We start from the raw sequence: 22484 nt of genomic DNA, 5'->3' as shown, positions 1-22484 counted from the left end.
TGAGGTCCACATGGGTTGTTTCCAGTCATTTGCTGCATCAAAGAGGCACACTCTTGCCCTGGGACCTGGGGCCCGGTGAGCAAGGATGTCTGTGGGGTGATATCTGAGGAACATGATTGCTGTTCAAAGGCCCTGTGACCTGATAGGTGGACCAGTCTCAAAAGGAGTCGTGCTGATTTCTACTCCCCAAGTCCCCACCAACACGGTGTTCAGAGATTTTGCTTCTCTTTGCCAAAATGATAGGTAAAAAAAATAATAACAATAAATGCTATCCACGGTTCTCTCCCCGTAAATGAGACTGGGCCTCTTTTTGCTGGTTTAAGATCCATTTGTGTTTATTTTCCTTTTTCGTAAACTGTCTTTTCGTCTCCTCTGCCGTCTCTTACGGTCACGTTTAGAAAGGCGTGCCCTCCCAAAGAATACATTTTTGTCTCTTTCTTATTCTTTCGTGATCTTTTTTTTTTTTTTCCCTCACTGAAACATTTGATCCATTTGCCCCTGATTTTGGTGTATAAACTGAAGTAGGAACCCAACTCCCGTTTTCCAGAGGGCCACCTGAGTTACCCTCAACCCCATATGTTTGCTGCTTCGTCCTTTCCCGGGGCCAGTGTGCCTTCCGCAAGGCCATGGTAGTGCTCCCTCCTGCTCCCCAGCACACGCTAGAGAGCACACCTGCATCCCTGGGCTCTGGGATCGTTACATGAAAATAGCTAATATTATTAGTGCGCCTGTGTAATGCGTCTTTGCTAAATGATAACTAGCCATTTTTCGAATGTATTATTTTCTCCATTTAGCTTGATCATTTCCCTCTTCTTTTAGGTTTATTTCTCTAACTCTTTAGACCCTTACTCCCTTTCTATTCATACTTTATTGTTTATTTTATTCGTACGCTGTCACATAAGCACAGAATTCTAGGGATTTCCCTCCAAACACTGCATTTTTATCTGTGCTCATCGGTTCTGATTTGTACCATTCTCCATATATGTATTTTTCACATAACCTACGCCTTCCGCTTTTCGTTTTTTACTTTGGCCCAGAGGTTGAACGTATTTTTCTTTTTGCTGCCATTAATTTTCAAGATGTCTACAATACAGAAAAGTGAAAATAATCTAGGAGTCACCCACGTTTATAGTACATAGAAATAACCATTGTCATCGCTACATTTTTCTATGCATGCGCCTACTTAAGTCTCAGATATGACACGCATACCGTTTCCTTTTGTTAAAAAAAGTAAAAACAAAGCAATACAAAGTCACCATGACTGCCTCAGATGCAATCACTTTTGTAGGTTGGTCTTGATTTTTTATAGACCCTTTTAAATATTTTTACATACGTGGATATCCAATGAACATATAGGATGCCATGTTTTTCGATTTATACAAATGGTAAAATGGTACCGTTAGCTTCGCAGTTTGTACTTATGTTCAACTGTGTTTAACTTTTTCACTGAAGTAGAGTTGACAGAATGTTACGTTAGTTTCGGGTGCACACAGAGTGATTTGACAACTCTCTATGTCAGGCTACGTTCATTAGTGCCGCCCCCATCTGTCACCATGCACTGCCATTACACCATTGACTGTAGTCCCTGTGTGGTGCCCTTCATCCACATGATTCACTCATTCCGTAACTGGAAGCCTGTGCCTCCCGCTCCCCTTTACCCATTTTTGCCCATCCCCCTTCCCACCTCCCCCCACTGGCAACCACCAGGTTTGTTCTCTGTACTTATGGATCTGTTTCTGCATATTTTGTTCATTTGTTTTTTAGATTACACATTTAGATTCCACAAGTGAAATCACAGGGTATATGTCTTTCTCTCTCTTATTTCATTTAGCGTCATACCCTCTAGGTCCATCCATGTTGCTGCAAATGGCAGGATCTCATTCTTCTTTTATGGCTGAGTAATATTCCATCATACACGTATACCACATCTTCTTTATCCATTCATCTGTCGATGAATACAGAGTTGCTTCCCTATCTTGGCTATTGTAAATAATGCTGCAATAAACCTAGGCATGAATATATCTTTACAAATTAGTGTTTTTGGGTGGGGGGGGGGGTAAATAAATACCCAGTAGTAGAATTACTGAATCATATGGGGTTTTTTTAAGTTTGTTTATTTTGAGAGAAAGAGCATGAGCAGGGGAGGGGCAGAGAGAGAATCCCAAGCAGGCTCTGCGCTCTCAGGACAGAGCCTGATGTGGGGCTCAATCCCACGAACCATGAGATCATGACCTGAGCCAGAACCAAGAGTCAGAGGCTTACCCGAATGAGCCACCCAGGCACCCCTTGTATGGTATTTCTATTTTTAATGTCTTGAGAAACCTCCATACTGTTCCAGAGTGGCTGCACCAATTTACATTCCCACCAGCAGTCCAGGAGGATTCCTTTTTCTCCACATCCTCACCAACAGTTGTTATTGCTTATCTTTTGGATACTAGTCATTCTGACATGTGCAGTGGTATCTCATCATGGGTTTTTTTTCACTGTGGTTTTGATTTGCATTTTCCTGGTGATCAGTGATGTTGAGCATCTTTTCATGTGTCTGTTTGTCATCTGTATGTCTTCTTTAGGAAAATGTCTGTAAGTCCTCTGCCCGAGTTTTAGTAGGTTTTTTTGGTTTTGAGTTGTGTAAGTTCTTTATATGTTTAGGATATTAACTCCTTATTGGATATGTCTTTTGCAAATATCTTCCCCCATTCAGTAAGTTGCCTTTTCCTTTTGTTGCTGGTTTCCTTTGCTGTGCAAAAACTTTTTGAGTGTAGTCCCAATAGTTGACTTTTGCTTCCCTTGCCTGAGAAGACATATCTAGAAAAATATTGCTAAGACCAATGTCAGAAAGATTACTGCCTTTGTTCTCTTCTAGGAGTTTTATGATCTCAGGTCCCACATTTAGGTCTATGACCCATTTTTAGTTTATTTTTGTGTATAGTATATAAGAAAGTGGTCCAGTTTTCCCAGCACCATTTGTTAAAGAGACTCATTTCCCCATTGATTATTCTGGCTTCCTTTGTCAATAGATAGGCCAGATAAGCATGGGTTTATTTCTGAGTTCTCTGTTCTATACCATTGATCAATGTGTCCATTTTTGTACCAGTACCACACGGTTTTGATTATTATAGCTTGATGTAGTAGATCTTAAAATCTTGGATTGTGGCACCCCCAGGTTTGTTCTTCTTTCTCAAGGTTGCTTTGGCTATTCAGGGTCTTTTGTGGTTCCATACAAAGTTTTAGTATTATTTATTCTAGTTTGTGAAAAATGCTATTGATAATTTTATAGGAATTGCATTGAATCTGCAGATTGTTTTGGGTAGTATGGGCATTTTAACAGTATTAATTCTGGGCAGCTGGGTGGCTCAGTCGGTTAAGCATCCGACTTCAGCTCAGGTCATGATCTCGTGGTTCGTGGGTTTGAGCCCCACGTCGGGCTCTGTGCTGACAGCTCAGGGCCTGGAGCCTGCTTCGGATTCTGTGTCTCCCTCTCTCTGCTCCTGCCCTGCTCACACTCTGCCTCTCTCTCTCTCTCTCTCTCTCTCTCAAAAATAAATAAAGATAAAAAATTTTTATAAACAGTATTAATTCTTCCCAATCCATGAGCATGGTATACCTTTCCATTTGTTTGTGTCATCTTCAGTTTCTTTCCTCAGTGTTTTAGTCTTCAGAGTACAAGTCTTTTACCTCCTTGGTAAAGTTTATTCCTAGGTATTTTATTATCTTTGGTACAATTATATTTTACTTTTTTGTTTCTAGAAATTGTCTTTATTATTCATATATTCAGGCTTGTCTTTCATTTCCTTAAACATAGAAAATTTGTTCCAATAATTCCAAAATCCTAAGTCTCTGAGTGTGTCACTCCTGGGGTTTCCTTTACAATTCCTTGCTTCTTCACGTGCTTGGTAATTTTTTTACTATGAGCTGCTCATTTTTCTGGAAAATTATCTAGAAAACTCTCTGAGAGTTCTTTGAGATCTAGGATGAAGGTGTGACCCCCTGGAGAGGATGTATTTTGCCTCTGCCTGGTGCCCTGGAGGCATTCTCAGTTTGAGTCCCTTTAAATGGCTGGGGACTTAGTGACCACCCAGGTAATGTGATTTCAACTTCGGGTCCTCAAGCGCAATTTGTGGTTAGAGGTTTATCTTCCTACATGGACCTGCCTAGCACCAAGGGAACCCTCCTTACAGTCTCCTAGGGATAAGCAATACTGTGCGTTCACTTCCAAAACATTCTTACCTGAGGTAGAGTCTTTGCAGAGCCCGGCTTTAGAGTGGAAGGGTTGGGAAGGGAATAGTTTCCTATTAAACTTGGGCTGGTGCTGACCTTTGACTCCTGCATCCCTCACCATAAAAGGGTATCAAAATCAAAACTTAGGTTTTCCTAACTTGGCAGATGCCTTCTCAGCATCTGTCTGATACTTACCACTCCTAGCTGCTGCTTCCAGTTAGATGCTGACCTGCTGATATCTTACTATCTTGTAGCTCTTTGTTGCTTTAAAGAAAAAAAATTAAATATATTTCATCCAACAACATCAGTGGTTTTAGAGAGAGAATAGGTCAAAATAACCAGCCTGCCATGTTACCAGAACTGGGAGACTCCGTTCCCAACTGTGGTCAGTTCTATAGTGTCTCCATTATCCTGGTTTGTGACATTCTGTTCGATACCCATAATTGCCACGATTTTGTTAGACTCGGGTCTACACTGAAAGGATTCAATGCTCAGTGATGATCTTTTGTGCCACCTATCCATTCCTTTCCTGGCTAGCTGGTGTCCAGTCTGTTGTACATCCTTCTACAAGAGCTCTAGAAAAGTGTATTCTCAGAAGCTTTGCATGCTCAAAGACATTTGACTGTTGCTTTCATTTTTCAGCAATAGTTTGCATATAAAATTAATGGATCTCACTTAGTTTTTCCCAAACTCTTACACATGGGCTTCTTCAGTCTTCCCTGGAGAAATCAGAAGCTGGCTTTTTTCTGTCCTTTTAAGTGATATGATTTTGTACCGGGCTGTCCAGTAACTTCAATAGGTTGTGTCTTAATATTGAAGAGTCTGATTCGATTCCCCCAGGGAAATGGTGTGCCCTTCTAATCCATAGATTTGACACTCTTTCTCTCAGAAAGGTTTTTACAAAATCTAGGTATTTTTTTTTCTATCTCTACTCAGATCCCTTAAGTGACACCATTTATATATATGCTGTGTAGCCTTTGCTATGGTCTGTATTTTACTGTTGAACCCCCTTGAACTTTTCTTCATTTCCCTCAGGACCTTCACAGCCCTTTGCTCAGTACAATCTTCATCCTTGGGTTTCATTGTTTTATTTTTCTCTTCCCCTTTTCTTTTGAGTTTCACCACCTCCCTTTTCATTTCTGCGCAGATACATTTTGGCTGGGTGGGTACTTAGCTTGTCGTCCTTTTCCTAGTGTGTCCAAACTCCTGAAAGGTGGGGAGTTCTTCCTGGAAAACCAGTCGCAGGACAACTGAGGGGAAGTCTAGGCCACTGCTCAGGGTTTTGCGGGATGACAGCGGTCTGGCCTCCCCTGCTTCCAGCATAAACTGTGCGGGCCCCGGCCCTGCTGCAGGCTTGCACCGATGGCTGGGCCTGTCTACACTGCTGCGTATTCACCCTGGACACTACACAGTATCTGCTTCCTCCCCACGCCTGTCCCAAGCAAGGGGGAGCTGGTTTTCTTCTCAATGCTCCATCAGGTTGGCCACGGGGGCCATGCTCTCCTTTCTCTTGGCCTTTGCTCACCCTAGGCTGCTGGACACTTGGCACCCTTTTCATATGTATTTGTTTGGGGTTGTAAGGTTTCCTCGGAGATGGAGTATTGCCCCTTTATGTGCCTTTACTTCACTGTTCTCAGGTAGCTTCAGAAAGAAGGGTCACCTTACAGACGGGTGTAAGCGTGTTCTGTTGAGAGCAGATTTGTCAAGACCCCTGCTTTTTCTGAAGAAAGAAAAGGTATTGCACATTTTCCTGAGAACCGGCTATCCTTGGAGTCATCTTGAAGCACATTCCTCACAGAGCCGGAGAGCCCGAGTATAGATGGTGGGGTTGACGCTGCCCCTGGCCCGGTGTCAGCATCAGGGGTGTCTCTCGCATCTTCCTGTGATAACATCTGGCCTTCCTGTGGAGAGGTCTCCGGATATGCAGGATGCATTTACTCTCGCTTACGCGGAGGTTGATAACAGTCGAGAATTCTTTATGATGATGGTCAAGGCAGAGGGCTCCCGTTGGATTTAAAAATTTGTTCTCAACCCTCTAAAAACTTTGAAATGTGTAGCTGCTGCTAACACACGACCAAACATGGAGAGATGAGACGATTCTACTTTATAGCATATCTCGATTTTCCTCCAGTATCTGGAAGTTGAAAAGGGAGAGAAATGGGGGTCTGAATTCCTGATTTTGTTTAAAAGGAAAATAGGCCTGGAGCACCAGGGTGGCTCAGTTGGTTAAGCATCCAGCTCTTGATTTCGGATCAGGTCACGATCTCACAGTTGGTGTGTCCGAGCCCTGCATCAGGCTCCACACTAACAGCACGGAGCCTGCTTGGGATTCTCTCTCCCCTTCTCTTTCCTCCCCTCCCCTGCTTGCATGCTCATGCTCACTTGCTCTCTCTCTCTCTCTCAAAATAAATAAACAAACATGAAAATATTTTTAAAAATAAAATTCTAAAAATGACATGAGAATAAGTCTATGGGACCTATTGTCTACATTAGTAAACAATTAGTAAACCTAATGTTTACTGAGTGTGTACAAGCTGACCTGGAGTCCTTTCTCCACTCCATTCTGATGATGCTTCATGGTCAGACTGGACTTTTCTGGAAAACCTAGGCTCAGGTAAAGGCAGCAAGAAAAGCAATGCCTAAAAGGCAGCTTGGGAATTCTACCCCTCCCTCCAAGGTCCCAGCCTGTGCAGCTAATGCCTCCCCCCAAATATTAGAGATATTCCGATACCTTAAAAAGGGAGGCTGCCTTCATCTTGCACTGACTCCACTGTTCCCCTGTGCCCGTTTTGCCCTGGTAACAAGTGGGCATCTCACCTAGACAGCATCTGTGAGCGGGACCGATTTCAGAGCGGACTGCAGCCTCGCGGACCCCAGGGTTTGATCAACATTTCAATCAGCATTTCCACCGTTTGGGCTTTGGTCGCTATGGCGACCATCCAATTTATCCTCTAAACCAGGACCTATCCGAGAGTTGCGATTAATAATTAAGGCCATGAATGTAAATTGCGAATGTCCCAAACAAACCAGGATGAATGGCCAAGCTAATTATGTCCTAAGTTTCCATGATAGAGCCAAATGCATTACGATGCATTAGAACACAGATCTCACTTTTTCCCCGGCACTGCCGTAAAAACCCGACGTTATCTTTATGACCAAGACCAGATGTTCATTCATTCTTAGCAGCAAAACTAGTATCACTTAGGAATGAAGCCTTTAAACCTCAGAGCCTTTCCGTTTTATAGGTGCGTGCATTCACTTGTACGTCACACACTGATATCTTGCCCGTGGTTTTCTGCCATCTTACAGGAAGCGGGGCTTGCGTTATTCCCATAGTTCATTACCCGAAGTTTGGCGGTAGCATGACGGTACCTTTCGATGGTCAATTGACTCCATCAGTAATAGGCTATAGCAGTAGCACCTGTGCTGATTGCTTTCTAGGTAGCATCTCCCACTCCTCACATCAATGTCAGGAGGAAGACACTCTTAGCGTCCCCTCTCCACAACTTCCAGAGGCTAAGTAACACCTGCGTTTGCAGAGCCTGGCCGAATCAACCACCGGCCTGACTCCAGTGCTCCAGTTCTCAGGCACGCTAGACGGTCTTAATGCCTAGTCAAGGAATTTGCTTTAGTTTCTTTTCACGTGAGCTGGTGTAGAAATGGCACCTTCAAGTCTTTCCCTCGGTCACTGGCCCATTGCCCGTCGTTTCAACTTGGCGTGTTTTCCATACGGCTGTGATTCCACACACGCTTCTGGGGTTGCTACCTTCCCTTACAAAGATAGGCTACATGCTGGTGATACATTTGCATTCAGCTGAGCTCCGTGTGCTGAGGAAACGTCATTTTAATGGGATGGGTGCTGTGAGAAATTCAAGTCGAGGGTTTTTAAATCATCTGGAGTGTTCTTGGAAGGATGGCATAGGACAGTAAGAAAGATCATCTGCTTATTAGGATGTCCCGTCTCCCTTGGGTCCTAGCAAAGTTTCCTGTAAGCTTTCGGTGCATTTGTGACTGCTTCTAGGCCACAAACACCAGAGAAGAAGGTGTCTCGGCACCTGTGTCCACCATGGGCCAAGGGGAGGGAACTGTCAACACCTAAAATGACTTCCCACCCCAGGTATCCCTCTGTCCCCCCCTTTCCTCGGGGTAACCAGGGAAAGAGTCCCCTGAAAACCCTTGGTTTTACTGTTTATTTCCCTTAAGCATTTTAAGATTTGTGGCATGAGGGAAGGCTCATTATTAGGTTATTAATAATTATGTTCTGGGAGCTTCCTAGGCATTATGTTAAAAAAAAATTTTAACGTGTATTTTTGAGAGAGACAGAGTACAAGCAGGGAAGGAACGGAGAGAGAAAGGGAGACACAGACTCTGAAGCAGTCTCCAGGCTTCAAGCTGTCAGCACAGAGCCCGACGCAGGGCTCAAACTCATGCACTGGAAGATCATGACCTTGAACCAAAGTCAGACACTTAGCCAATTGAGCCACCCAGGTGCCCTGCATTTTTTTTTTTTTTTTTTTTTAGTCTACATGGCAATGCTCTGAGATAGGTTTCGAGTTGGCAAGTGGCCGACACAGTCCCAAAGCATCTGTCTCTGAATAAAACCCAATGTAATGCCCAAGTTCACGCTCGCTCTTCTATTGCTGGCTCCCTCGCTGGGCTCTGATCAATGTGACACCTTTCTGTTCTCTTCCTTACAGAGTTACACTTGTCCCTCAAAACACTCGGTCTTGGATTTTCCTTCTCAGCATCCCTTTCCATGTGAGCTTGTGATTCTTTGAACTAAGGATTTTGGTAGAATTTCAATGCATTTCGCTCAGCAATCTGGATCAACATTTGCTATTCGGACCCCATAGTGACGGACAAAAAGTTGGCGACTTCATCCAGAGTTGAAGGAGTTCTGTTACAAGATTCTGGGAAATTTAAATGCGTTAAATGAGATTTTTCACCCATCTCTGATTTTAGGCCTTTACAGATCGAAAGGAAGCTTAAGGACACAGGAAAGCTTACATCTTATGGGTAGCGCTGGCCCAGAAACGCCAGTGTCAACGCCACCCCCGAGGCCTGTGACTGGTGTGGCATCCGAAGACCCTCATTTGAGTGTGTGCAGCTATGCGATGCTGTGGCTAAACCTTTGAAATGTCAGAGCAGATGTTGGCAAGGAGATTAACACAGATCAACAACTTGTACGGGGAGAGAAGGTGTTCAAAAAGTTTATTCTGGACGTGAGAACTGTGTGGCCTAGCACCTGCTTACATGCTCTGTTTCCCACTTCTGAGGTCAAGGTCGTGTCCCAGTTCACAGAGACGGGTGATCATATGATCATAATTCTGTGGTTTATTGCAGGGAACTCGGAAGCCAAACCCTCCTCAGAAGCCTCTGCCTGCAGATCCTTTGAGTAAGACCTCCCGGTTCACCAGCCCCTCCGCCAGGGCCCTGGGGCAGCCGGAGTCCGGGCTCTGCCTGGTGCCGCTCAGGTTGGTGTAACAGCCGGGCCTCTTTCTCCCCACAACCGTGTGGGACACCCACACCCCCCGGTGCTTTCCGCCCCCTGTCAGGACATGGGTCTGATGGCGTAGGCCGGGCTCGCTCTACCTCTGGTACCTGGGAACAGCATAAAACCGATGCAAAGGTAGAGAGGAGCATTACCCGGAGGCCATCATGAGCTTCTACTCCCCAGGATCCCCATGCGGCTTCTAGCAAGGGCCCCAGTGTCCCTAAGAGATTAAACCAAGATCAAGTGGAACCGGATGGGGGCCAGGCCGTGTCCCCCAAAGGGATGCACATTAACGGCTTCCAAGTGGCATGATCCCACGAAGGCTGAGCACGCCTCCAACCCGCACAAACTCTGCCCGACCCCTGCGGTCCCGAGAAAGGAGGGGAGCTTGGAGGGGCCCAGGTGAATAAGGAGGGCGTGAGGCGTTAGCTCCCGAAGACGTGGTACCCAGGGGGAGCTTCTCCACACAACTAACGAAACCCCAGCTGTGGCCGCCGCTCACCCTGTCCCAGAGGACGGGAAGGCAGCCTCCTGACCCAGGGGGGGTTGAAGCGGCCGTGGGCCGGGGCGGACCCACACTGCTTTTTGAGAGCTAATCAATTTCCAGGAATTTTGCGAGCTGGGTGTTAAACCGAGCCCCTATTTAAATAGTTATGCATAACTTCTCATGATAGAAGTTAGATGAAAACATATGTAATAAATGCTCACAGTTTTTTTCTTACATTTTACTGTGCTCTGGAGGTTACGTGCAGCTGTTTCTGGACGGTGGAAACGCCATGCATGGTGGCGACCAGGCAGCTCCTCCGTGCTCGTGGGAAGAGACAAAGGCTATACATGGGCCGCCCCCCCCCCACCACTCCCACCTCTTTCCCCGCAGTGGGTAGATCGAACCCACAGCCAAAACACTCCTTGGACATACACTGCCCCGCCTTGGCAGGAAGCTTGCTATATGAGCTCAAAAGAACCAAAGGTCGTGTGTTGGCCAGGCCCTGGGCTCAATAATTCAGTGTCTCGAAAGGGGAAGACGTTTGTGATGTCATTACCGCTCTTGGGAAAAATGTTTGGCCTCAGAGAGCTGCCTAATAAATCCCAAAGATAACTCTGGTCAAAGGGGGTAGAACAGTGGTGTAATTCTCGAGGGCAGAAATACGGAAAGACTGCAGACCATCCTAGTTATTTGGCTGTGGTTTCATGTGCTCATCTTGAAGTTACTTGCTCAAAAGGGAAAAGCACGGCTTTACGTGGACACGAGTGGAGGGCTCTCTTTGTAAAGGCCATCTGGCAGAGGCCCATTGTCACCTCTGCCAGTCGCTGAGCCCAGGGCAAGCTCATCTTGGTCTTGCTCTTGAAGGAGAAGAATGTCCTGCACATTCATTTGGGAGGGATCCCTCATGCCCGGCTTTGCTCCCTGGAAATGTACAGGCCAGTCAGGTCCCCGCAGGCAGACACGGGACGGGGACGACTTCGTGCTCCGTCCCTTTTCATATCAAAATACTGCGACTGTGAATGTATGGAGTTAAATGAAATTCATTGCTAAAATTTGTTTTTTTTTTTTTTTTTGAGAGAGAGAGACAGCATGTGTGGGGGAGGGGCAGAGAGTGGGAGGGAGAGAGACAGAATCCCAAGTAGGCTCTGAGCTGTCAGCACAGACAGCCTAATGCGGGGCTCGAACTCATGAAACCCTGAGATCGTGACCTGAACCGAAACCGAGAAACAGACGCTTAACCGACTGAGCCACCCAGGCGCCCCGTTGTTTCATTTACTTTCTATTTTTCTCGTGTGATTACTAGAAAACTTTCCATTACATACGTGGCTCCCATTTTTCTTGAACGCGCACTGTTCTAGAGTCTGCTTGCAGAGAGGAGGGATGGCTTCGGTGAGGGCTCCCCTAGGTGGCCAGCTGGCATAAACCACCAGCAACCCTGCAGCCCTGAGCAAGGTCCCGGATGTGACCTGCAACCCTCTTTGCAGGGGAAGGGGTGGGGGGAGGTCTGCTCCCAAAGGCTCAGCGAAGGGCAGGAAAAGACACCCAACTGCAGACATCTGTATACCCACAAAGGCCATTTCCAAGGCCTCCACCCACCCTCTCGTTTCCTCTTCCCTCGCTGCAGACCCGCTCCGAAACACCCACGTCAAGTGCCCAGACCCACCCACGCTGCCTACGCCAAGTGAGAAGCAAGTCGCCATCTTTTTCCAACAGTGAAGACAGAAGTTTGCACTATCTTTCAACTCCAGTTGGGAGTTTTGTGTTTTTGTACCAACTTTTAGAATTTTTTTTTTTTAATGTTTAAAACACCATTATTTTGAGAACTTCGAGCTACTGCCGTCGGTGCTGTGCTGTGCTATGGTGCTCTGTATACTTGCTCAGGTACTTGTAAATTATTAATTTATGCCAAATGCTTGTTACAGTGCAGTGCGCTGTGGGAGGCATTTTTACCATCACTGAGTTTTCCACGGAAGGAAGGCTTGTGTGCTTTCAGTAGTTTAGTGAACTTGAAATATCATGCTTTATGGGCTTCTGGACAGGAGGTTCACTTTCCGATCGAGGCTTTATCGAAGAACCATTCCCCAACCATGCGTGGCTGTGGTTATGGCACAGACACAGCCCAGGAGACCCCAGGTAGAATGAATGCTGAGTGATTCTCTGGAACCGCTGATCTCGAGCTAGAGCCAGGGGCTTCGAGTCCAGGCTGGGTGTGGCTGTCGGGGAGACCCTGGCCCTGCCCACCAGCGGCTACACCTTGAGCTTCCAGGAGAGCAGGGAAGGATCTGGCTTCGGGCCAGGAAGCTGGGAAGAGACCCCGAGTTGCAGGAAGGAATTTTAAGGTGTGGCCGCCCCAGGACAGAGCCTGGAACACAGGAGGCCGGGCAGAAACTTGACCGTGAGCTCACCAGCCGTGAGCACATTTGGAGAGCAGGCAAAGCCGGCGGCTTTGCACAAACACTGCCCTCTGCACGGTGCTGGCCTCCGCATCTTATCTAGATGGGGAAAGGTGGCGTTTCTACAAGGAGGCTCCTGCCCAGGCACCACAGACGTGCATCTCTCCCTGTACGGTTTGGCGCTGAGCAAATTACCACCTTGTCTTCTCAACCGTAATACAGTGATTCTGTGTTCAGACGGATGGATGAGGCTTTCCCTGGGACCATAACTATTTTCGGCTGTGAACCAGTAACGAGATCTAGCGAATCAATCCTGTAGATAAAAATCTTGCATTGCAAGGTTCAAACTTATTAAAAATTAGGCAGACTCCGTATGCCTGCAAAAACTACAACCGAATGGATGCCATGAGGCAGCCTGCATCCGCCGTTCGTCTAGGACAAAGAATCCTAAGTTACTCGTAAGTTATTTAGGGGGGCATTCTATTTTCCCAGCTTGGCCGCAGAAATCTCGAAAAGATATTTTTAGTGTAAACATTTGCAACCTACCTGTTGAGCGGCACAGAAGGTGATGAGGAAATCAATTTCCTAATCCTAAATATTCATGAAATGCATTCTTGGGCCGCGTCCCCTTTAACCTTTTACTCTTCAAATGTCTGACTGGGGAGCCATTTCTCCACACGATCTTGAAGCTGCCTGCGTCTAATGGCATGAAAATGACAAAAATACTCAGACAAGGTAAAATGCCATTATGCCTCTGTCTTCTAGTGGGGTCATATGTGACTCGTTTTGACACTGGAAGGCAATTGACAACAGTTCTGTAATTCACTCTGAGTGTTTTGTGATAAAGACTTCAACTGGGGTCATTTCAACGGTTTTTCCAGGCCTTGAAGCAGAGAGACCAAATATACCAAGAATCAGTTTGCCTTCCAGAAAACAAGACTGCATTGAACTCTCCCCGTGTTCCCCCACCGTATCTAGGCAACATGGTAATCACGATCGCGGATAAACTAAAGCCATGTCACAAACACACAAAAGGGAGCCCAGCGCTAAAACATTCCAACTCCTACAGCATGCATCTGTATCATACAATTATTAATTTCTGAAAAAGGTAAAGCCATGTTAGAAAATGTTACTGCTGATGAGTACCTACGGAATTACGGTAACTGATATTACACTTAGTAATTGTACCAAGGCCAAACCCGATGCTAGTGAAAAGTTTACAGAATTTTTATGGTGCATTATGTGGGTATTGTCTTTACAGATGCCCAAATCCTTGGATCTGTCATTTTAGCCCCTCCTCCTATGGGAGGAAGAGGGTGTGAATTTTGTTTTTTGGTTTTTTTTTTGTTTTGGGGGTTTTGTTTTGTTTTTTTTTTTTGTCCTTAACTGTAATTCCTGTGCTTCCATTTCAGAGAACCAGGAATAGCCTGGTATTAAAAAAGGTTAACGCTGTGATCTTACACAATGTCATCAATGGCCATTTAGGAGCTACAGCTGATGACACATTTGTATCTCTATAGTAGTAATTGCTTTCATAGAGCCATACACGTTATTTCTGGATACTTGTTTAAACCTAACATCCCCTTACAATATACAGATATTATTAAAGGAACAGTATTCCCCAGATGCAGAATTATATTTAGCAATAACTTCCATTTTAATAGAACATAGGAAAAGAGCCAGGTATTTTGGGGATGGGGGGAAAGATGAACCCCCCCTTTTTATAGCCTTATAGATGATGGCAACAAAAATCAATACTTCTATTTCAGTGCCAGTCTATTTTTTTAATATGTTTTTAAAGTTTTATAGGCGTGAATAAGAGTTGATGTGAGCTTATAAGGCTGTCACTGAGAAATTCAACGTGTCTAGACACGAAGTAGGCCCTGAGGGTGGTCACTTTTCTTCCCCTGTCTCGTTATACTTGTAGTCCTCTGACCCCACTTACTGGAAAATAGATGGCTAATCTTCCAGGCATTCTGTTTAAGAGTTTATCTCCTGAGTTTTTTGGTAACAGTTTGTTTTCCTGACACATGGAATCAGATGGGTAGCAACCAAGAGAAACAATGCATAACATTTTCCATTGTCAAAATATGCATACGGAGGTTATACTTCCCAGTGTGAATTTTTCCAGCTTACACATGTGGGATGACGTCACAGAAACCACAAAAGCAACAAATTAAACTACATGAGAATAAATGCTCCTCACTGGTCTCCGAGGGGACATTTTTATGCCTTCTTAACTTTAGTATGAGTTCTCAGGCTTGAACCCATAGTCCCTTGTTCTCTGGCAAATCAATATAACACATCTATGCATCCCCTAAAAGAAAAGCAGCTAATGCTCTGATCAGTGTCAAACTGTCCTTAGGAGCCTGTGATCCCCCCCTGGTGCTGGGCCAGCTGAGAAGGCCCCGGCCCCCACCTGCCGTCTCTCCGTTCATGTTTACTAAATTAGCATTCTGAGCCAATGAGACCCTGACAACGGAAAGGACGAGATGCCTGGGCAGGAGGCCGCAGCCTTCTCGTGCAAGCTGACCCCTTCGCACACTTTCCTCGTGAGGCTGATTTCATGTAAAACGTGTGCTGGGGGGGGTGCGGGGCTCCCTCTCCAGTGTTCTGGGAGCAGCCGGCCCAGGGCGGAGATCCCTCCTCACCGCTATCGGTTGGACCCCAGCTAACCACAAGTGACCCAGATAAACGTCATACCGACCCTCCCCAGAAGTCTCACGCAGCCAGTTGCTGACCCCCAGGCGTGATTCTCAAGCTGCAGACTTCATACATTACAGCTGGCAGGCGGGGGACAGTGCAGGTACCATTGTTTCATGGCCCCCCCGCCCCCCAACCCACGGAGGCCGGCCCTAGGCTGCCACAGTTCCTCCCCCCACGACTCAGGAGCAGGCCCGTGAACACATCTGGACACAAGGCAGAGGAGGCTACTCCATCTGTTTGCTTCTCATCACTTAGAGGCAAGCCTCTTTTCCAGAGGACCCTCCAAGGTGACAGATTGCTGTGGTCATAACTACTTTAGGTCACCCAAAGCGGGGACTGTGACACTGTGTCACTACCCCCACAAGCCCAGCCTTCTCCGGAGTGTCAGCACGGCACAAGCCCACCAGCTATGCCCCCAGCTCTGAACCCAGCAAGAGTCCCCCTTCCAGGCAACATCGTGCCACAGAAAATCCGTCTGTCTAGGATGGCACGATTCCCTGGGCACCCTCTCCAGTCCCTATTGACATCTGTCCCTTTAAAACCTACTTTGGAACCTCTGATAGCGATTCGAGTAACACTCTAAGAAAGAGTGGTAAGCCCGGGCTAAGAACCAGTTCCGGGCACTGAGGATGCTTCCAGAAGCAGTCTACCTCCACGTGGATGAAAATCCCCTCTTTACTCTTGGGACAGCAGCGACAGCAGCCAGTCCAGCCATAAGAGTGTTTCATGTGAGGAAAACCTAGGAGAAGAAACAGTGCGTATAAAATCGCGACAGCAGTCCATCGTGGGCAGTGACAGCCAGGAGATTTACCACACACTGAAAGGAATGCTCGGTGGATTCAGCTCTTTCAGGTTGAATATTCTGGAACCCACCCCCTTCCTTCCACATCATCTGCAAAAAAACATGTCTTCTAGGCTCCCCCACCCCCCGCCGCCCCGTGGGTCTCCTTCCATAAAATAATTTAGTCCTCAGTTGAAGCACAGTTCAAATCCAGGCAAAATAGTAAATACCTTGTGATCTTTTTAGTTTTACAAGGAAACCGAAAAACATCTATGTTCATGGCCTATAAGCAAGTACTTAAGTAGGGCAGTGATGGGGGGGGGGAAAAAAAGCATCAAATGAGAAAGACAGAAAACCCTCTAACAGTCCCAGCATGACAAGCGATGGCAGAGGAGATTGTTCTCTGACCTTCTCTTAGGTCAGATTGGGAGGGTGTCAGGAAGGCCCGTGGCACACCGTTAAGTCCAACTCTTTTTAACTCGTGGCTATAGGCTGTTCAGCACAGTACAAAGTTACAGCTTCTCAACAAACCAGTCCATTAATTTCATAGTGCTTCATCCATTTATAATGCTTCGGTTTGCTAACTTTTTTCACATACCTTTTATGTTACAGTCTGTTACTTTTGTACACAGTTCTCATATTGGGGCTCTACAGGTGACAACCTGCTATTTCCGTAGAAAAAGTTCTTGTTAAGAATATTATATCCAATAAATGGTATACAGTAAACGTAAAGACGTGTCTCATTCGTTACTGACAACGTTGCAAAAATGGGGAAAGGGAAACCCTCATGTGGAAAAACGTGACTAGGGGCACCCGCGTGGGTCAGCTGGGGGAGTGTCCAGCTTCAGGGCGGGTCCTGATCTCAAGGTTCGTGAGTTCAAGCCCCACATCGGGCTCACTGCTGTCGGTGCCGAACCCGCTTCAGATCCTCTTTCCCTCTCCCTCTCTGCCCCTCCTCTGCTCTTGTTCTCTCTCAAAAATAAAGTTTAAGTTTAAAAAAATGTGTCTATAATCTCACCCACTTATAGAGGCACAAGGAAATTCTGGAACAGTACATAAGACACTAAAATGAGTGGGCGGGGGAGGGGGGGGTGGTCAGGGGACAGGTGCTGCCAGTCTACGTGAACCAGTCTGGTGATGGCACAAGAAAGGTGTCTTTAAACAGACACAGAGGGGAGGAGGACAAGACACTCGTTTTGAACAATGTAAAGTGTATAACCGAGCAAAATAATTTTTTCAAGTCACCTTATTTACAAAGGGGAGAAATTCAAAGACCCAAGCATGCGGGGGTAGAAATGTGGACGTCAGACTTACCCAGAAGGAAAACCTAAGTTTAATGGAAACTTATGAGTTTTTGAAAAATAGAATCCAACTTCAAAAAGAACTGCAGAAAACACAAAGAAAAATAGATCTAGAGAATGGTAACAAGGGGTCTCTTTTTCTTACCACCTTTCACCCACATCAAAGCAAGTAGGCAAAAAATAAGTACCTAGAAGACCTCAGTTAATAATGTCATCAAACTGATATCAAATTGGGATACTTCAAACATACGGAATATGCCTTCTTTCAAAGTGCTTCTGGAAAACTAGGTACACAGAACCATACATAAAACTATTATGTATACATTATATAATATTATATATTATGTTATATATATTAAATTTCATATATATATATATATATATATATATATATATATATATATATAATTTTGTACGTTAAGCCACAAAATAAATTCCAAATGGCGGAACACAAGCCATATGTTGCTTCTTTGGGAAAATTAAAACACAAGATAAGTCACTAATCTCATTAAAGAAAAAAAATAAGAAGCAAAGACACAAAGCACCAGCAAGAAGAATCCAGCAGTCCACTGCAATCTCCAGTGAGATTATTTTAAGAGAAGGATGGTTCAATCCTTTAAGATCTAATCAAGTCACCAAATCGACAGACTTCAGGGAAATACGCCTTATTAGGGTTACCAGAGACGCTGAAAAGACGTTTGAGAAGATTTAGTTTCTATTCCTGAATTTTTAAGAATCTGAGTAAGGCCAGAAACCATAGGGCTTGAGAGATGCGAATGTCATTTGTGGAAAATTAAACTCACAAGTGTACGACAGGATCCCGGAAGCAGTCATTTTCGGCTAAGTTACACTGGGATAAGAAACCACCCGTCAGTTTCAGTGACTTACCCCAAGGATTATTGCTTACTCACGGGTCACATCCGTCTCTGCACCAGCTCTGCTCTCCTTGGGGCCCTGGGCTGATGGTGCAGCCTCCCTCTGAGTCACAGCTGGTCTCCTGGCAGAAGAGAGACGTGGGGAATCTTTAAACTTCTGCTCAGAGGGGCAGGAGCCATTTCCGTTAACATCGCATTGACCAAGGTCCCCCCATTATGTGGCCAAGGCTTCTGTGAGGAAGATGGGACGATGTTGCCAAGGTTTTGTCAGTAAGAAGGGATGCGTACTCTTGCCCCAGAGGGGGCTTGTGACTATGATCTACGGCAGACTGAGAAACGAAATGGAGATGAATTTCAACACCGATCCTGGGGGCGAAACGCGGGGGTCTTGGAGAGTTGTGACTCTGTGCTCTGATTTTTGAGAGATTTAAAAAGTTAATCCAGGGGTACCTGGGTGGCTTTATCAGTTGAGCATCTGACCCTTAATTTTGGCTCAAGTCATGATCCCGGGGTCGTGGGATCAAGCCCCTCATCAGGCTCTGCACAGAGCATGAAGCCTGTGAGATTCTCCCCCTCCCTTTCTCTCTCCCTCTCTCTCTCCCCAGCTCACGATTTCTCTAAAAAATAAAAACCTGGCAAATTTAAAGGAATGTGCTTTTGTACAAAAGGTAAAACACTGATGAAGTACGTAAGGAGAGGGACGATCTACGACCCACAAATCCAATTCCTGAGGTGGATATTCTAGAAACTGTGTGGAATAAAGCTGAGCATTGCCAACATCAAGAAAATCGTGCTTTTTCTCTGTGCCCTTCCCCCCAAAGCTTTAGAGCTTTAATTACCTTTTCATCGGTGTTTCCTCACAGAGAAAATTCCACTCCTGGGCAGATCTTCATAGCTGGCCTTCTCACGGGGCTGAGTTAACCCGCTTGTCCCCGGAGCCACAAAACGCACGTGGTCCGCTAGCCCACTTGGCCCGCTTGGCGTGTGTGTCTGCCACGTTCAAGCTCCCGCGCACGCGTGCCTTAGCTCCCAACCAGCACACCTACCTCTGGTTCATTGCTACTGGCCTCCCAACCGCGTGATCGGCATCAAAAACCCTTCTGCTGCTCTGAAGGCGGAACGTAAGACGATTCTCTTCGGCAGAGGCGTCACTGTGCCAGCAGGCTGGGCCTTTCGTTGTCAGGGCCGAAGTATATGCAAACACATTCTCAGACAGGTCTGTTCTAAAACAGACTGACCCTCCACCAAACACCTCTAATAGAGTGGAATCGGAGTCTTGAAATATGGATTTTGTGCTTTGATGTGAGGCCAACAGCTGAGGAGAAAGCTTTGCACGTGGCCTCCTGGGCTTTCGGGAGGAGCTGTCCCTCCAGGAGGGAACACCAGCCTGACCACGCAGCCTGGAAGGCCCGGAGTCGGGAGGGGAGGTCATAATTGAAAACACATGAGGGGAAGAATTTCCACAAGGTCCCGGAGCGGCTCAGAGGACAGCCGGGGCGGGGTGGGGGGGGGGGGGGGGCGGCAGAAGCGGAAAGTGGGAGATCCATGTATGTTTGTGCAGCTCCAGTGCATAAATATTTTGTTTCGTGTCTCACTCCAAAAGGCCCAAGTGCAAGAAAACATCCCCATGCCGGAGACGCCCAGTGAGGACACCACAGGCCCGCGTGCGTAGGCAAAAAGATGTATTTCAAAGTGGGAAACAGTTGTACGTTACAAAAGTCACGGTGAACCTTCAACGAAAATAAATAATCAAATAAAAAAAAATCAAACCAAAGAAATAAAATCAAATAGTCAAACGTGGGACGTTGTTTCCCCGGGGCTGTCGGGCTAAGTGGGGCCCGGCTCAGCAGACAGAGGGCTTCTTCGCCATTTGTTTTCTTTTCCTTTCTTCTAATAAGGAGACCACGTTCTAGAGAAACAAAAACAGATGAAGGTAATCCAAGGGTCCGGGTTGTTTTATGTTAAAAGTACCACAAAATGAGCCTTGAAAATCACCAAGAGCATCCCAACCTGTCTGTCAAAAACTCTGGCCATTTCTAGGACACCTTTGCCGAACTGAAAGCGAAAACAACAAAGATTATACGTATGCATGTGTGTGTGTGTGTGTGTGTGTGTGTGTGTGTGTATACGTATATACGTGTACATATATACGTGTATATATATGTGCACGTATATACATATGTATATACGTATATAGGTATATATGCGTATATATGTATATATTTCTCCTCCAGGGAAAGCCTTTAGATAAAGATGGAGTTATTTACCTCATTTTTTACACTTGCGTCTGCCCCTTTGTCAAGAAGTAACTGGACTAACTCCTCGTGATTATTCAACACAGCCACCTGAGAGACAAAAGTCAGCGGGGTGTGAGAGAGGCCGCCCTCCCTGCGGAGGACGCGGCCGGCGGTCAGCGTGGACCCCGCGCAGGCGGGCCCGGAAAATCAGCCGGCCGCTTTCTCCGGAAGGCAGAGCCAGCCGGGGCCACCGCGGCTTTGCGGCGAAGCTGAGCGCCAGGGACACGGAAGCAGAGTCTGCCTTTCTCCCCACGAAGATGACACGAGAGAGAAACGCCAGGCGGGACCAGCACAGAAAGCAGCACGTCCTTTGCTTTAACAGATCTGTTGGGACCCTGCAAAGGCCCAGGGGGCTGGGGCTGGTAATCCTTAAGGAAAGAGTTGTAGGAAGACAGCAAAACTACTGTAGTGACCTTGTCATGCCTTCACTACGGGCCGGTGGGGAATACATACAGGCAGCCAAGGCCCAGGGCTCACGCACGGCCGAATTCACAAGAATTGGCTAATTACAGAAGCGGCTCTCCTCCCAATGGCGCACACAAAGCTGGGCTGTTTTCTGAAGGGTGGCCTACCATTAGAGGGGTCTTTCCGTCTTTATCCTTCATGTTCACGTCCGCTCCCGCTTCGATCAGCAGAGAGGCCACCCTCTGGTTTCCTGAGACCGCAGACACCCTCATGAGCGGGGTCCATCCCAAGCCCGTGTCCGCAGCATCTACCTTTATGCCAGAGGAAGAGCTGCCCTGAGTCCAGTCTCTTTTCCCTAAAGGTATTCATCAGAAACTTACAAAGGAATGGTGACTGACCCAACCCCCCCGCCCCCCCCCCACCCCGCGCCCCGGAGTTGGAGAGCTGGTGAGGACTGAGACACGGGGAGGAGCAAGGGGACCGTGCCCACAGAACGCACACTCACATGCAGTGAGGTGCTGTGTTCAGGCACCTGTACAGGGTGCGGGGAGGCCCCGGGACCTCCCACTGGTATCTTCGTCTACATTTCGTTCAAATGGTTGAAAGACGGAATAGAAAAAAATGAAGCGCCCTTGGGGCGCCTGGGTGGTTCAGTCGGTTAAGCGTCAGACTTTTTGGCTCAGGTCATGATCTCACCGTGAGTTCGAGTCCCACACGGACCTCTGTGCGGACAGCTCCGAGCCTGGAGCCTGCTTCGGATTCTGTGTCTCCTTCTCTCTCTGCCCCTCCCCCACCCTCTCCCCCCCCCCAAAAAATAAACATTAAAAAAAAAATGTGTGTGTGTGTGTGTGTGTGTGTGCACAGACACGCACAAACACCCCTAATTGTGTTATGGAAGGATTACACAAAGATGTTAGTAAAACACTAGAATGGAATAACATAACCAGAAACTGCCAGTAAGTCCTGGGAACGCTGCAGGTTATTTGTATGTATGAGATTATCCTCTGCAACATCATTAGGATTTGCACCTCTTTCTCATGCAAATAACAAATAACCTTGGAGCAACGGACTCCATTATGTTTAAATAATAAAATAATCGCCTTGTTTTACATCGTGCTTTATGCGGTCTTCCGGTGAACGCTGACCCACATTTTCTCGTTTGGTTCTGAGGGTGAACTAGGGGTAGGTGCTTTTATTGATGCTTTACAAATGATGAAACCAAATCTCCGAGAAGTCAAACGCCTTTCCCGAGGTCACATGGCTCATTAAATGCGGAGATGGTTCCCCACACAAGTCAGCCGTGGTTGGTATAAAATCATCATATTCCAGAAGGGTGGCCCCAATGCCCTGCTTGGCTCCCAGATCCCTCCTAAAGCCAAGTCACCCAAACAATGGGTGACCCCTCTGCCAAAAACACGGAGGCACTCATGTTGACATCATCTACCCGCCCCCCGCCAGCCACGTAGAGATCTTCAGTGGACACATTCATGTAACTCCAGCGCTAAGGAAAGAAAATTTACCCCCAAT

General features: G+C 46.5%; 2 protein-coding genes across 5 annotated transcripts in view; one reads left to right on the top strand and one right to left on the bottom strand.

The window, feature by feature from the left end:
- Positions 1 to 19949, top strand: part of ADAM12 (ADAM metallopeptidase domain 12) — a 351526-nt gene extending 331577 nt beyond the window's left edge. For 2 of the 3 annotated variants that reach the window (XM_058698080.1, XM_058698079.1), the window contains 2 exons: positions 9562 to 9692; positions 11824 to 16811. In XM_058698080.1, the coding sequence (XP_058554063.1) occupies positions 9562 to 9692; positions 11824 to 11884 (192 nt within the window). In that variant the 3' untranslated portion in view covers positions 11885 to 16811. Of the gene's footprint in view, positions 1 to 9561; positions 9693 to 11823; positions 16812 to 19858 lie in introns of those variants that run through there. The other variant, XR_009252729.1, reaches the window with a different exon arrangement.
- Positions 19921 to 22484, bottom strand: part of FANK1 (fibronectin type III and ankyrin repeat domains 1) — a 102582-nt gene continuing 100018 nt past the window's right edge. The window contains exons 8-11 of one of the 2 annotated variants that reach the window (XM_058698086.1): positions 21125 to 21268; positions 20523 to 20600; positions 20266 to 20310; positions 19921 to 20164 (exon numbers count right to left, since the gene is read on the bottom strand). In XM_058698086.1, the coding sequence (XP_058554069.1) occupies positions 20099 to 20164; positions 20266 to 20310; positions 20523 to 20600; positions 21125 to 21268 (333 nt within the window). In that variant the 3' untranslated portion in view covers positions 19921 to 20098. The remainder of the gene's footprint in view (positions 20165 to 20265; positions 20311 to 20522; positions 20601 to 21124; positions 21269 to 22484) is intronic. The other variant, XM_058698087.1, reaches the window with a different exon arrangement.

Source organism: Neofelis nebulosa, chromosome 13 (genome assembly GCF_028018385.1).
Source record: "Neofelis nebulosa isolate mNeoNeb1 chromosome 13, mNeoNeb1.pri, whole genome shotgun sequence".
In the NCBI taxonomy this organism is placed as follows: domain Eukaryota; kingdom Metazoa; phylum Chordata; class Mammalia; order Carnivora; family Felidae; genus Neofelis; species Neofelis nebulosa.
Note: the sequence above shows the minus strand (reverse complement) of the source record. Positions and strands in the feature narration are given on the sequence as shown.